This window comes from Dendropsophus ebraccatus, chromosome 8 (genome assembly GCF_027789765.1).
Source record: "Dendropsophus ebraccatus isolate aDenEbr1 chromosome 8, aDenEbr1.pat, whole genome shotgun sequence".
Classification (NCBI taxonomy): Eukaryota; Metazoa; Chordata; class Amphibia; order Anura; family Hylidae; genus Dendropsophus; species Dendropsophus ebraccatus.
Window position 1 is genome coordinate 120,694,570 of NC_091461.1, and position 12,265 is coordinate 120,706,834.

Genomic DNA, 12,265 nt, shown 5'->3' on the forward strand with positions numbered 1-12,265 from the left:
GAGGGCACTGTTTCCGGAAGTTTAAAAAAATTCTAATAAAATTTTTTTTTCTAATCTTGGGTATTTAAACTCATACCCCATGTTCAAAGACAAGTAAAAAGAAAAGATTATTTATTTATTTATTGCAACTTTATTTGTAGGTTTTTTTTTTTTAGTTCCTGCTCATTCTGCGCTTAGGAGTCCAGTGGGCGGTCTTAATCAGTGATTGACAGCTTTCTCAGTACATGTGCGTATTCAAAAACAACTGTCACTCATTAGGACCGCCCACTGGACTCCTGAGCCCAGCTCCTTCCACTTTAAATGATGAGGCGGGAAACTTAAACTGCATTTTAAATGTTACAAGTTCCCTTTAGAGCCATCATATATGGGAATATGTCCACCCATCCTATGGCATTTAGGCAGCACTAACACCAAAGTGATGATGGACTTAAAGGGGTACTTCGAAAATATTTTCTTTAAAATCAACTGGTTTCAGAAACTTAGAAAAGTGGTGTATTTTCTCCAGTCTGACACAGTGCTCTCTGCTGCCACCTCTGTCCATGTCAGGAACTGTCCAGAGCAGGAGAGGTTTTCTATGGGGATTTGCTGCTGCTCTGGGCAGTTCCTGACATGGACAGAGGTGGCAGCAGAGAGCACTGTGTCAGACTGGAGAGAATACACCACTTCCTGCAGGACATACAGCAGCTGATAAGTACTGAAAGACTGGAGATTTTTAAATAGAAGTAAGTTACAAATCTATAGAGCTTTCTGACACCAGTTGATTTGAAAGAAAAAGATTTTTACTAGAGTACCCCTTTAAATTATTTCTCAATATAGCAGTAGAATGTAATGACTATACGGGGGGGGGGGGGGGGCAGTAGTCCTAATCGTTTTGGATACTCCTTTCATTATAGTAGTAGTATAGTTTTTAGTCATCTGATCTTTTCTTTTTCCCCCCATAATGGACCATGTATGGCCACCATGATATCTAGAGGTCTTGATTCTTATTAAAAGAGTATTCCGACATAGAACCAGAATCATCATTCATAAAGTTCAGCTAGGATGGTGCCCAGTAGATACTTAGGTTACACCAGGCCAGCTCTCCGTTGGCGCCATCCATAGAGTAAGCTCATAGAGTAATATTTTAAGAAAGATTGTATATAATGGTTTTCCTGTAATATACTCTATTGTTATCTTTTCTATTCTCCTATATTTCTGATGGAGGATTATGCTCATATTGTGCATGCATGATATATATATCTATATACACTAAATATACCAAGCTGTAATTGTTATTGGGCCCTATTCACTAAGGATTTTTGCCATAGGCCCACATTTGGAGGAACACTTGAAGGATTTAGCTACTGGCACAAAATGGAAATCCCTTACTGAAGAGGGCCCTATCTTTGGGAAAGGTCAGTGGTGTTTGTTACTGCTTTTTAATACAATCTAGCTTGGTGACCTAGGGGTCTACAATGTATTCCACATTGAAGGCTCCTTGCACTCAGGGCCATTTGTGTATGTGATACTGAATATAGCATTTTATTATACTCATTGAGCTCAAGGTTAACACAAGTTTTAGCTATAGCTCGTTGATAAAGTTAAGGATAATCCCATCCAAAACCACATAGTCATCTCCATTACGTGGGGCTAGACTGTACTATTCCCTTATGGTGACAGCTGAATGTGAACGACACCAGTGGATCTCCACTATATTGTGGAAATGCGTTGGGGTCACTAATGAATAATTACCTATTTCCCTGGGAATTTGTATTCTTCTTCTTTTTGCTCATCCAGTTCAATAAGTCGAGAAAACAACATTCACTCTCCATTATTATTTGTCCATAAAAATTCTCATAGAGGCTGGGCTACTAGATGAGAGGAGAAAGGAGATGGGTCCATTATGGTGACAGCTAATCTATAGAGTCCCCTACCTTGATGTGACCCATGGACGTCCCAATAGGGGATGCCTCCATGTTAGCTAGCTTGGTCCAACAAAAAGTCCAAAAACTTTGTTGCTCTCCTTTACTTATTTTTCTTTTATTTGCCTGGGAATTTGTATTTGTATTCTTCTTCTTCTTGCTCACGCAGTTCAATAAGTCGAGAAAACAACATTCACTCTCCATCATTATTTGTTTATAAAAATTCTCATAGAGGCTGGGCTACTAGACGAGAGGAGAGAGGAGATGGGGCCATAATGGTGACAGCTAATCTATAGAGTCCCCTACCCAGATGGGACCTATGGACGTCCCAATGATGGTTGGTGGGGATAGCCTTTGGTTAGCTTGCTTGGTCCTACAAAAAGACCAAAAAATTAGCTTTTTTTAATTTGCCTGGAAATTTGTGTTTATATTCTTCTTCTTCTTCTTCTTCTTCCTCATCCAGTTCAATAAATCGAGAAAACAACATTCACTCTCCATCATTATTTGTCCATAAAAATTCTCATAGAGGCTGGGCTACTAGACGAGAGGAGAGAGGAGATGGCGTCCATTATGGTGACAGCTAATCTATAGAGTCCCCTACCCAGATGGGACCTATGGACGTCCCAATGATGGTTGGTGGGGATAGCCTTTGGTTAGCTTGCTTGGTCCTACAAAAAGACCAAAAAATTAGCTTTTTTTAATTTGCCTGGAAATTTGTGTTTATATTCTTCTTCTTCTTCTTCTTCTTCTTCTTCCTCATCCAGTTCAATAAATCGAGAAAACAACATTCACTCTCCATCATTATTTGTCCATAAAAATTCTCATAGAGGCTGGGCTACTAGACGAGAGGAGAGAGGAGATGGCGTCCATTATGGTGACAGCTAATCTATAGAGTCCTCTACCTGGGTGTCACCCATGGATGTCCCAATGATGTGGGGGGGGGGGGGCTCCATGTTAGCTAGCTTTGTCCTACAAAAAGCCTAAAAAGTTTGCTGTTCTCCTTTACCTGTTTCCCTTTTATTTGCTAGGGAATTTGTATTTTTATTCTTCTTCTTGCTCATCCAGTTCAATAAGTCGAGAAAACAACATTCACTCTCCATCATTATTTTTCCATAAAAATTCTGATAGAGGTTGGGCTACTAGACGAGAGGAGAGAGGAGATGGGGCCATAATGGTGACAGCTAATCTATAGAGTCCCCTACCTAGATGTGCCCCATGGATGTCCCATGTTAGCTAGCTTAGTACTAAAAAAGTCCAAAAGTTTGCTGTTCTCCTTTAATTCCTGAGCCTGCACAGGACGGAACAGCCGATTAGCGGTTATCCTGTACAGATCTGCCTGATTGACTTAAGTATCTGCCTGGACTGATCTGCGGCCGGACCTCTTCCTGCATGTTCTAGATAACTACATTTGATGTGATGTGGAAGTCGCTGGCATTTTTTTTAACGAGAGTGATTAATAATTATTTTCCCTAAGCGTATTGTGCGCCGATATCCTACAAGGTTGGCCTCTGTGTCTAAGCATAATACATATACATTATAGTCACTTCATTATAATGCAGCCCCATCGGTTTAGTAGGAAGAAATGACTTGAGTGCAAGGTCTCAGGCATAAGCTGTAATCTGTGTTTTCTAGTGCGTCTATTCTCAATGCTGCTCACTTAGTATAATATATGTGTGTGAGTTTATTTACACATGTATATGGGGACGGACATATCATTGGTGCAACCTGTGCAGGTGCATTGGGGGGGGTCATTGCCACCTTCAAAGCAACGCAGTTGTACATAAGGGTCTGTTTCCCAAACAGCCCCAAGGTAGCATCCAACTTCTTCAGCTACCGGGGGTTGAATGCTAATTAGTGATGAGCGAATAGTGAGATATTCCAATATTCGATATTCGTACGAATATCCCGCGAATATTCGAATATTCGATCGAATATTCGATCCCATTAAAGTCTATGGGAACAAGTATTCGATTAGTGAAAAACATCTATTTGATCATTTGGAGGGTAAAACCGGAAGCTGGGGGATTTGAACGCTTATCGAATATTTATCGCATATTCGAATATCTCACTATTGGATTGAATATCTATTCGATCGAACAGTATTCGCTCATCACTAATGCAAATCTTTTGGGTTTGGAGAGCGTTACCAGACCCGATCAGTTCGGCAAGTCCGCTCAACACTATAAGCCTATAAGTCAGACATAGCTGGAATTCTTGATGGCAAAAATGTATCTATTGACTGTGCCATCAAAAATACTGGTTCCTCCCACTAGAAATCTAACATTAATAGTGTGAACAAGGTCTTATGATATGTCTGACTTCAAGGGCATTATACCTGCTCATGTTTGTGGACCAGTCATGATCTGCTGAGTTGGTATGGGTCTCTTTACCGATAGCTGGGTTGTATTATATCATTTATAATAAGCCCTTACTTAAATATATGCAGTTTTTAGCTTTACATGATTTTACACTCTATTTACCAAATGCATTTGCAGCAATGAAGCATCTATCTTCTGTCTATCTATCTATCTATCTATCTCCTATCTATCTATCTATCTATCTATCTATCTATCTATCTATCTCCTATCTATCTATCTATCTATCTATTTATCTATCTATCTCCTATCTATCTATCTATCTATCTATCTCCTATCTATCTATCTTCTATCTATCTATCTTCTATCTATTATCTATCTATCTATCTATCTATCTCCTATCTATCTATCTATCTATCTATCTATCTATCTATCTATCTATCTCCTATCTATCTATCTCCTATCTATCTATCTATCTATTTATCTCCTATCTATCTATCTATCTATCTATCTATCTATCTATCTATCTAGCTATCTCCTATCTATCTATCTATCTATCTATCTCCTATCTATCTATCTCCTATCTCCTATCTATCTATCTATCTATCTATCTATCTATCTCCTATCTATCTCTCTCCTATCTATCTATCTCCTATCTACCTATCTATCTATCTATCTATCTATCTATCTATCTATCTATCTCCTATCTATCTCCTATCTATCTATCTATCTATCTATCTATCTATCTATCTATCTATCTATCTATCTCCTATCTATCTATCTCCTATCTCCTATCTATCTATCTATCTATCTCCTATCTATCTCCTATCTATCTATCTATCTCCTATCTATCTATCTGTCTATCTGTCTATCTATCTCCTATCTATCTATCTCCTATCTATTATCTATCTATCTATCTATCTATCTATCTATCTATCTATCTCCTATCTATTATCTATCTATCTATCTATCTATCTCCTATCTATCTATCTATCTATCTATCTATCTATCTCCTATCTATCTATCTATCTATCTATCTATCTATCTATCTATCTATCTCCTATCTATCTATCTCCTATCTATCTATCTATCTATCTATCTATCTATCTATCTATCTATCTCCTATCTATCTATCTCCTATCTATCTATCTATCTATCTATCTATCTTCTATCTATCTATCTATCTATATATATATTATCTCCTATCTATCTATCTATCTCCTATCTATCTGTCTATCTATCTATCTATCTATCTATCTCCTATCTTTCTATCTCCTATCTATCTCTCTCCTATCTATCTCCTATCTATCTATCTATCTATCTATCTCCTATCTATCTATCTATCTATCTATCTCCTATCTATCTATCTATCTATCTATCTATCTCCTATCTATCTATCTATCTCCTATCTATCTATCTATCTATCTATCTATCTATCTATCTCCTATCTATCTATCTATCTATCTCCTATCTATCTATCTATCTATCTATCTATCTATCTATCTATCTCCTATCTATCTATCTATCTATCTATCTCCTATCTATCTATCTATCTATCTATCTATCTTCTATCTATCTATCTATCTATCTATCTATCTATCTATCTATCTATCTATATATTATCTCCTATCTATCTCCTATCTATCTATCTATCTCTCTATCTCCTATCTATCTATCTATCTATCTATCTATCTCTCTATCTCCTATCTATCTATCTATCTATCTATCTCCTATCTATCTCCTATCTATCTATCTATCTATCTATCTATCTATCTATCTATCTCCTATCTATCTATCTATCTATCTATCTATCTATCTATCTATCTATATATTATCTCCTATCTATCTCCTATCTATCTATCTATCTCTCTATCTCCTATCTATCTATCTATCTATCTATCTATCTATCTCTCTATCTCCTATCTATCTATCTATCTATCTATCTATCTATCTATCTCTCTATCTCCTATCTATCTATCTATCTATCTATCTATCTCCTATCTATCTATCTATCTATCTATCTTCTATCTATCTATCTATCTATCTATCTATCTCCTATCTATCTATCTATCTATCTATCTCCTATCTATCTATCTATCTATCTATCTCCTATCTATCTATCTCCTATCTATCTCCTATCTATCTATCTATCTATCTCCTATCTATCTATCTATCTATCTATCTATCTATCTATCTATCTATCTCCTATCTATCTATCTATCTATCTATCTATCTCCTATCTATCTATCTATCTATCTATCTATCTATCTATCTATCTATCTCCTATCTGTCTATCTATCTATCTATCTATCTATCTATCTCCTATCTGTCTATCTATCTATCTATCTCCTATCTATCTATCTATCTATCTATCTATCTATCTATCTATATCCTATCTATCTCCTATCTATCTATCTATCTATCTATCTATCTCCTATCTATCTCCTATCTATCTATCTATCTATCTATCTATCTATCTATCTATCTATCTATCTCCTATCTATCTATTCAGATACATAGACTGACTAATTCAGTCCACATGAAACGCGTCTGACTTGTACAGGAAAGTATGGGTTAAATCCTTCTCGGTAACAACATAGACAGCGGTGTAGGCCATGGCCTATCCCCCCCACCCCCTTTGTTTTGCAGTGAGGTCAGCAGGGATGAGCGGGCCGTCTTATTACTGGGATACATTAGATTAATAATTGAAGTGTGCACCAGTCACGTTTCCCGGCATTTGCTTTTTATCAGTGCGATGAGTGGAATGCTGGGAGCCACCAGTCTGCTGCTGCCGGTGACATTGGACAAGGGCTGTGTCTTATCAGCAAAATACATAGGAGCAGCGGCATGAATCTGAGTCTGCTGCCTCGGCGTTGGTGCAGGGTTATTTTTACCTTTTGATCCCTGTGGATTGCATTATTTTAACCTTAGAATTACACTGCTGACTCTTCTCTATGCACATCTGCTGCTGCCGCCGCCTTCTGCACGGCTTACGGTCTGCATTATTCATGAGAGAGGCTTCCATTTGTGCAGCAGGAATCCTGTAATATCCACTCCTCTGAACCTATAGACAGACATGTGGCCCATATACAGTAGCTTCTGCATTGTGGGGAAGTCATACTGAGATTTGGTGTGTTACAGTTGCATGGGGAGGGTTGAAATGTAGAATATATAGGTAAAGATCAGACAATAGAAGACACATGTTTAGGGGTTAATAGCCAAAGGGCTGGAGAAAAGATGGCCGAAAGACACAACCATGACCCTACAAGTCAAACCAGTCCCAAGAGAATATCTGCTGTGTCTACTATTTAGCCTCCTGGTCATTGCCCACTAACTCCGCTAGAAGCAGGCCCGGACTGGCCATCCGGCTAATCGGACAAATGCCTGGAAGGTCCATACATGTGCCAATGCCTTGGAATATCCAATAGAGATTTTACACAATCCAAATGTAACATATCATTGAGGCGTCTCAATGCAAAATTGCTTTATATTAGTCAACATGGTATTGCAGGTTATTGCAGCTCAGCCCCCATTAACTTTAATAGAGATTTGCTGCAATACCAGACACAGTCCATGAGCGGCGCTATTTCAAGTAAAAATCAGACGTGTCTTCTGTCCATCTGATTGTTCTGAAATATTTCTGTCTTTGCTATGTTGAAAAGTACGGCTTTGTATAACTAGTACCCAGAGCTTCACCACAATGACACCGATCAGCAATAACTTTCTCACAATAACAATTATCTCAAAAACAGATGACCAGACAGTCTACTAGTTTTGTTGCAACAAACCAAAACCAGTAGATTTCTGCAATAATCAATTATTGGCTGTATATATAAAATGATGCAAAACCTTAGGTAATTAACACAATGCAACTAGTTGCTATGGACAGCACCATTGTATATAGAGAGAGAGAGTCAACCTAGTATCAAGTGAAAGAAGAAACACAGCTACTTTCTTGCAAAAACAGCTCCACACTGTCCTCAGGTTGTGTGTGGAATTACAATTTAGCTCTATTCACTTCAATGCAACTGAGCTGCAATAGCACACGTGAGGAGAGTGGGACTGTTTCTGGAAGAAAGCGGACATGCTTTTCTAAGGGTGTCTAAGGATAATCCCTTTAATCAGGCCAGTCCGTAGATTGTGAAATACACAAATATGTTGAGAAATGTTATGATAGAAGAGAGGTCTATTGACTGGGGATATGGCCTGAATTTCGTGTACACTTGGCCATTCAAACCATTCACCCCATACAAGAATTTAGGAACCGGACGAAAATTCATGTATCATCAATGGTGAGAGGGGAGGAAAGCCGCTGCCCAAAAGTTCCAGCTGTAGCCTATCGCTAAACAAAAGGTGGTGTTGAATCACGTCAAAATAAGATAGTATTGGGGAAGAGAACTGTTCAACCCATCTCTTCCCCAATTGTTGGGCGTCTTCCATAGAGTGGACTGGTCCTGAAAAAAATTGAGAGGATTGTGCAACTTTTTCTTATAGTGAATGATGCACATTAACTAGTGCATAGTGCTTGATCGAGAACCGGGGTGCTTGGTAGAGCATAGTGCTCGATTGCTGTACTCGATCAAACTCGTGGTGCTCACGTAAAGGTCAACAACTGACGGCAAAACATTCGCTCCTCAGTTATAACTCCCACCCTCTTTAGTAACCTAGTGCAATTTTTTTTTTTTTTCCCCATTCTATATTTTGTATATTTTGTCACTTGAAGGGCTGTGTATATTTCTTTTACACATCCCTTTAAGGGACAAAATATACAAAAATTAGAATGAAAAAAAGCAAAAGGTTAAAGGTTAACCAGGCAACCTCCACCAGGGGGAACCTGGTTAAATGCTCAAGTCTCCCATTGTTTCAACTGGGTTCATTACTCAAGTCGAGCTCTGCAGCATCGAAAAATGCTCAACCCCAGTAACGAGTCCTTAAGCATTTTTCGAGCTGGCTTTAACCCATCCACTCTATTACACAGCCTCCACCCACCGATAGAGTCGCACACCTCTCAGCTCAGTTCCGCATCTGACCGTGTCCTTGAGAAGGTCACTCGCTGACAGTATCCCCTTTCTGAGTAATGATTAGCCGACTGGGATAATATATCTTGTGTGCTGGTGTCCGGATGTTTTTTTGTGCAGTTTTTTTTTTAATCCCTCCGTTTAGTTGAGATGCGGGTAATATCACAGGGGAATAAATACATATTTCAGATCTTTCGCTGATTGGTGCTATCATAATAACATAGTCACCTTCAAATAACAATAGTGTAATCACTTTCCATCCCGCACATCCGGCATCGTTCGCTAGGCACACAGTTTCATCTTTATGAATGCCGATTTCGCCTTTCGTGTTTGCTTTTTGTTGCCCTTGGATACAAAGCTTACAATTTTATTCAATAGACCGAGCACAAGTAGAAATGAGTTTTGAAATAATTTGGCTCGATAATGTTATTGCGTGATTGAGGATGCACAGAAGGATGCGGGAAATGCGGAACCTTATATTAAGCAAAATACTGGGACGTTTGTGTTATCTGGAAGCCTGAAAGCTGCAAATAATATGAGCATTTATGCTGCAACAAAAGGGGCTATGCCATCACCAGCCATGTCTGCTGTAATGTCCTGTGGATGAGAGCGTTTTATTATGGTCGTATCCCATGGTGAGTGAGTCATACCAATAGATGTAGTGTTTAATGTCTGTACGGAGTACGGTAGAATGGATTCTAGTCGTGCACATAGCTAAGGTCATGGTGGGAGATGGAGTCTATATGGGGTTTTACTGTGATATCCACTGGTCGGTCTATGTTCTATGCATAGAGTATAATAAAATTGTAAAAATTGTATAAATTATAGAATGGTTAAGGTGGGGGCCCTGGATTCAAATCCCATCGACATGGGAATTAGTAGTAGTAGTAGTAGTATTGTGCCAAGTGGTCTGAGCATAGTGGGTCTTGTACTGTTTTTATATATATATGATGACCATGTCCAGTGGTTTTGCCTTGATGGAGATTGTATTGTTTTATGTATAAAGCCAATGGTTCCTGACCCCCTGATGCGTGGCTTGGCAGATCATAGGTAGAGGCAGTAATTTCCCAAACTAAAATTTACATGGTATAACTAATACTAGTGTCAAATTTTATGAGAATGTTTAGTCTCTCTACAGTTATCACAAATGTCTCCAATTTTTTGTTTGATTTGGTGACCGACCATCCACGAGGGTTAAAAAAGGTTGGAGACCTATGGATAATGGAATTATATTACAGTCATGTTCCGTGGTCTGGTCATGTTGGCAAATGTAGTGTTCCATGTTTACACTGTAGTAGAGTTGGTTTGTGATTAGTGGTGAGCGAACTTCATGGAAGTGTCCAGGTCAGCAGCTTCTCCAAACCCAAACGGGTGGCATTTAACGCCTCATATCTGGAGAGGGTGGAACCTATGGCTGTATCCAGGTTTTACCTGACTTCCTAGGCTGGCACCCAACGTTTCCAGACGGGGGAGTTAAATACCAAGCGTTCAGGTTTGGAGAAGTTGTGAACCCGGATACTTTCATGAAGTTCACTGAACACTATATGTGATCATGCCCATTGGTAAGGTCAAGTTAGGAGTTGCAGCGTTCTACATATAGAGTATAATAGAATTGTATGATGGTCACGGCCAGTGGTTAGGTAATTTTGGGAGATGTAGTCTTCTTTGTATACAATATATTAAAATGGCATTATGATAACATCCAGGGGATGGGAGGTTTTATTCTCTGAATGTAATAGGATGGTATTAGGATATTATCCAGTGTTCTGGCCATGTTGATAAAGCAAAGTGTTCAATGTAGAGAGTATAACAGAATTGGTTTATAACGTCCAGTGTTCCGTTCAGGTTGGTGGTTTTAGTGTATAGAGTCTAACAGAAATGCAGTACTGTTATATCCAGGTCATGTTGGGCGGTGTAGTATTGATTATAATAAATCTTATTACGGACATGTTCAGTAATCGGCCATGTTGGAAGTTGTTGTGTTCCATTATTTTGGCCATGTCCGGCGCTCTGGCCATTATGTGTATAATAGATTACTAGCACGGTAACGGTATTAAATGGTTATTATATTTTTCACATTTTCACCCTGTGCTACTAAAGTATCGTTTCCATACTAAGTAAGCGGAAATAGCTGTGTTTCTTTTTAGAAATCAGGCTTCACTGCCGAAACCCAATTTCCTATTTTTTTAGATCAGGAAGAGATGATGGTTATTTCTGAACACAAAACAGAACACACTGAGCTGCAATTGTTAGATGTACAAAGGCAAATAACATAAATCCTAGTCTTCAAAAGCACAAAAATTAGTATAATTTATTCATCTTTCTCAAACAACAATGTCCTTTCATAGCAATAAAATTCAAATATTCCCATTATTTTTTACATGAATCCATTTATGTGAAGGCTCCACCGTGTTTAGAAATTAATGGCAGAAATGATGGTGACCTAATGTGGTTGTCCAGCCAATACACATACTGTAAGAGTATGAGCATAGGGGGGTCTGACTGCTGCAATCTCCTTGGATCTAGCGGATGAGGTCTCAAGTGTCCCATTGGGATGGAGCAATTGGGATGGAGCAATCTATGGGAACTGCTGGAGATACCTGAGTATAACATGTGGCTGTCACCAACATCTCCAATAGACAACATAATGTAGAAGCATGCACGACTGCTGCTTGATTCCAACAGGAGATTCGGAACCACATTCTCTAGATCATAGGAGGTCCCAGCAGTTGGACCCTGTGAACATATACTTATCTTTATAATAGTTGGAATTTTGGTAGGAGTTCCCAGCTATATTATGGTACAGGGCTTCGCCAACATTGCACAGATGATATCAGGAGAAAATGGATCAGGCATGTTGAACTTAATATAAATCCATTTTCCTCACGGGTAGTGTTGAGTGAACTTCAGAAAAGTGCTCAGCCTTCAAAGCTGGATGCCACCCTAGGGAGTCCAGGAAAACATGGATACAGCCATAGGCCATAGGCTGTATCCATGTTTTCCTGCCAGCCCTCAGGCGGCATCCAATTTC

The 12,265-nt window shown here is 38.7% G+C and overlaps 1 protein-coding gene across 6 annotated transcripts in view; it reads left to right on the top strand.

Moving 5' to 3' along the window:
- Window positions 1-12,265, top strand: part of ELAVL4 (ELAV like RNA binding protein 4) — a 100,638-nt gene that overhangs the window by 65,132 nt on the left and 23,241 nt on the right. For 4 of the 6 annotated variants that reach the window (XM_069979485.1, XM_069979488.1, XM_069979487.1 and 1 more), the window contains exon 3: window positions 1,308-1,394. The exons of the other annotated variants lie outside the window; for them this stretch is intronic. In XM_069979485.1, the coding sequence (XP_069835586.1) occupies window positions 1,308-1,394 (87 nt within the window). The remainder of the gene's footprint in view (window positions 1-1,307; window positions 1,395-12,265) is intronic. 6 annotated transcript variants of the gene reach the window in all.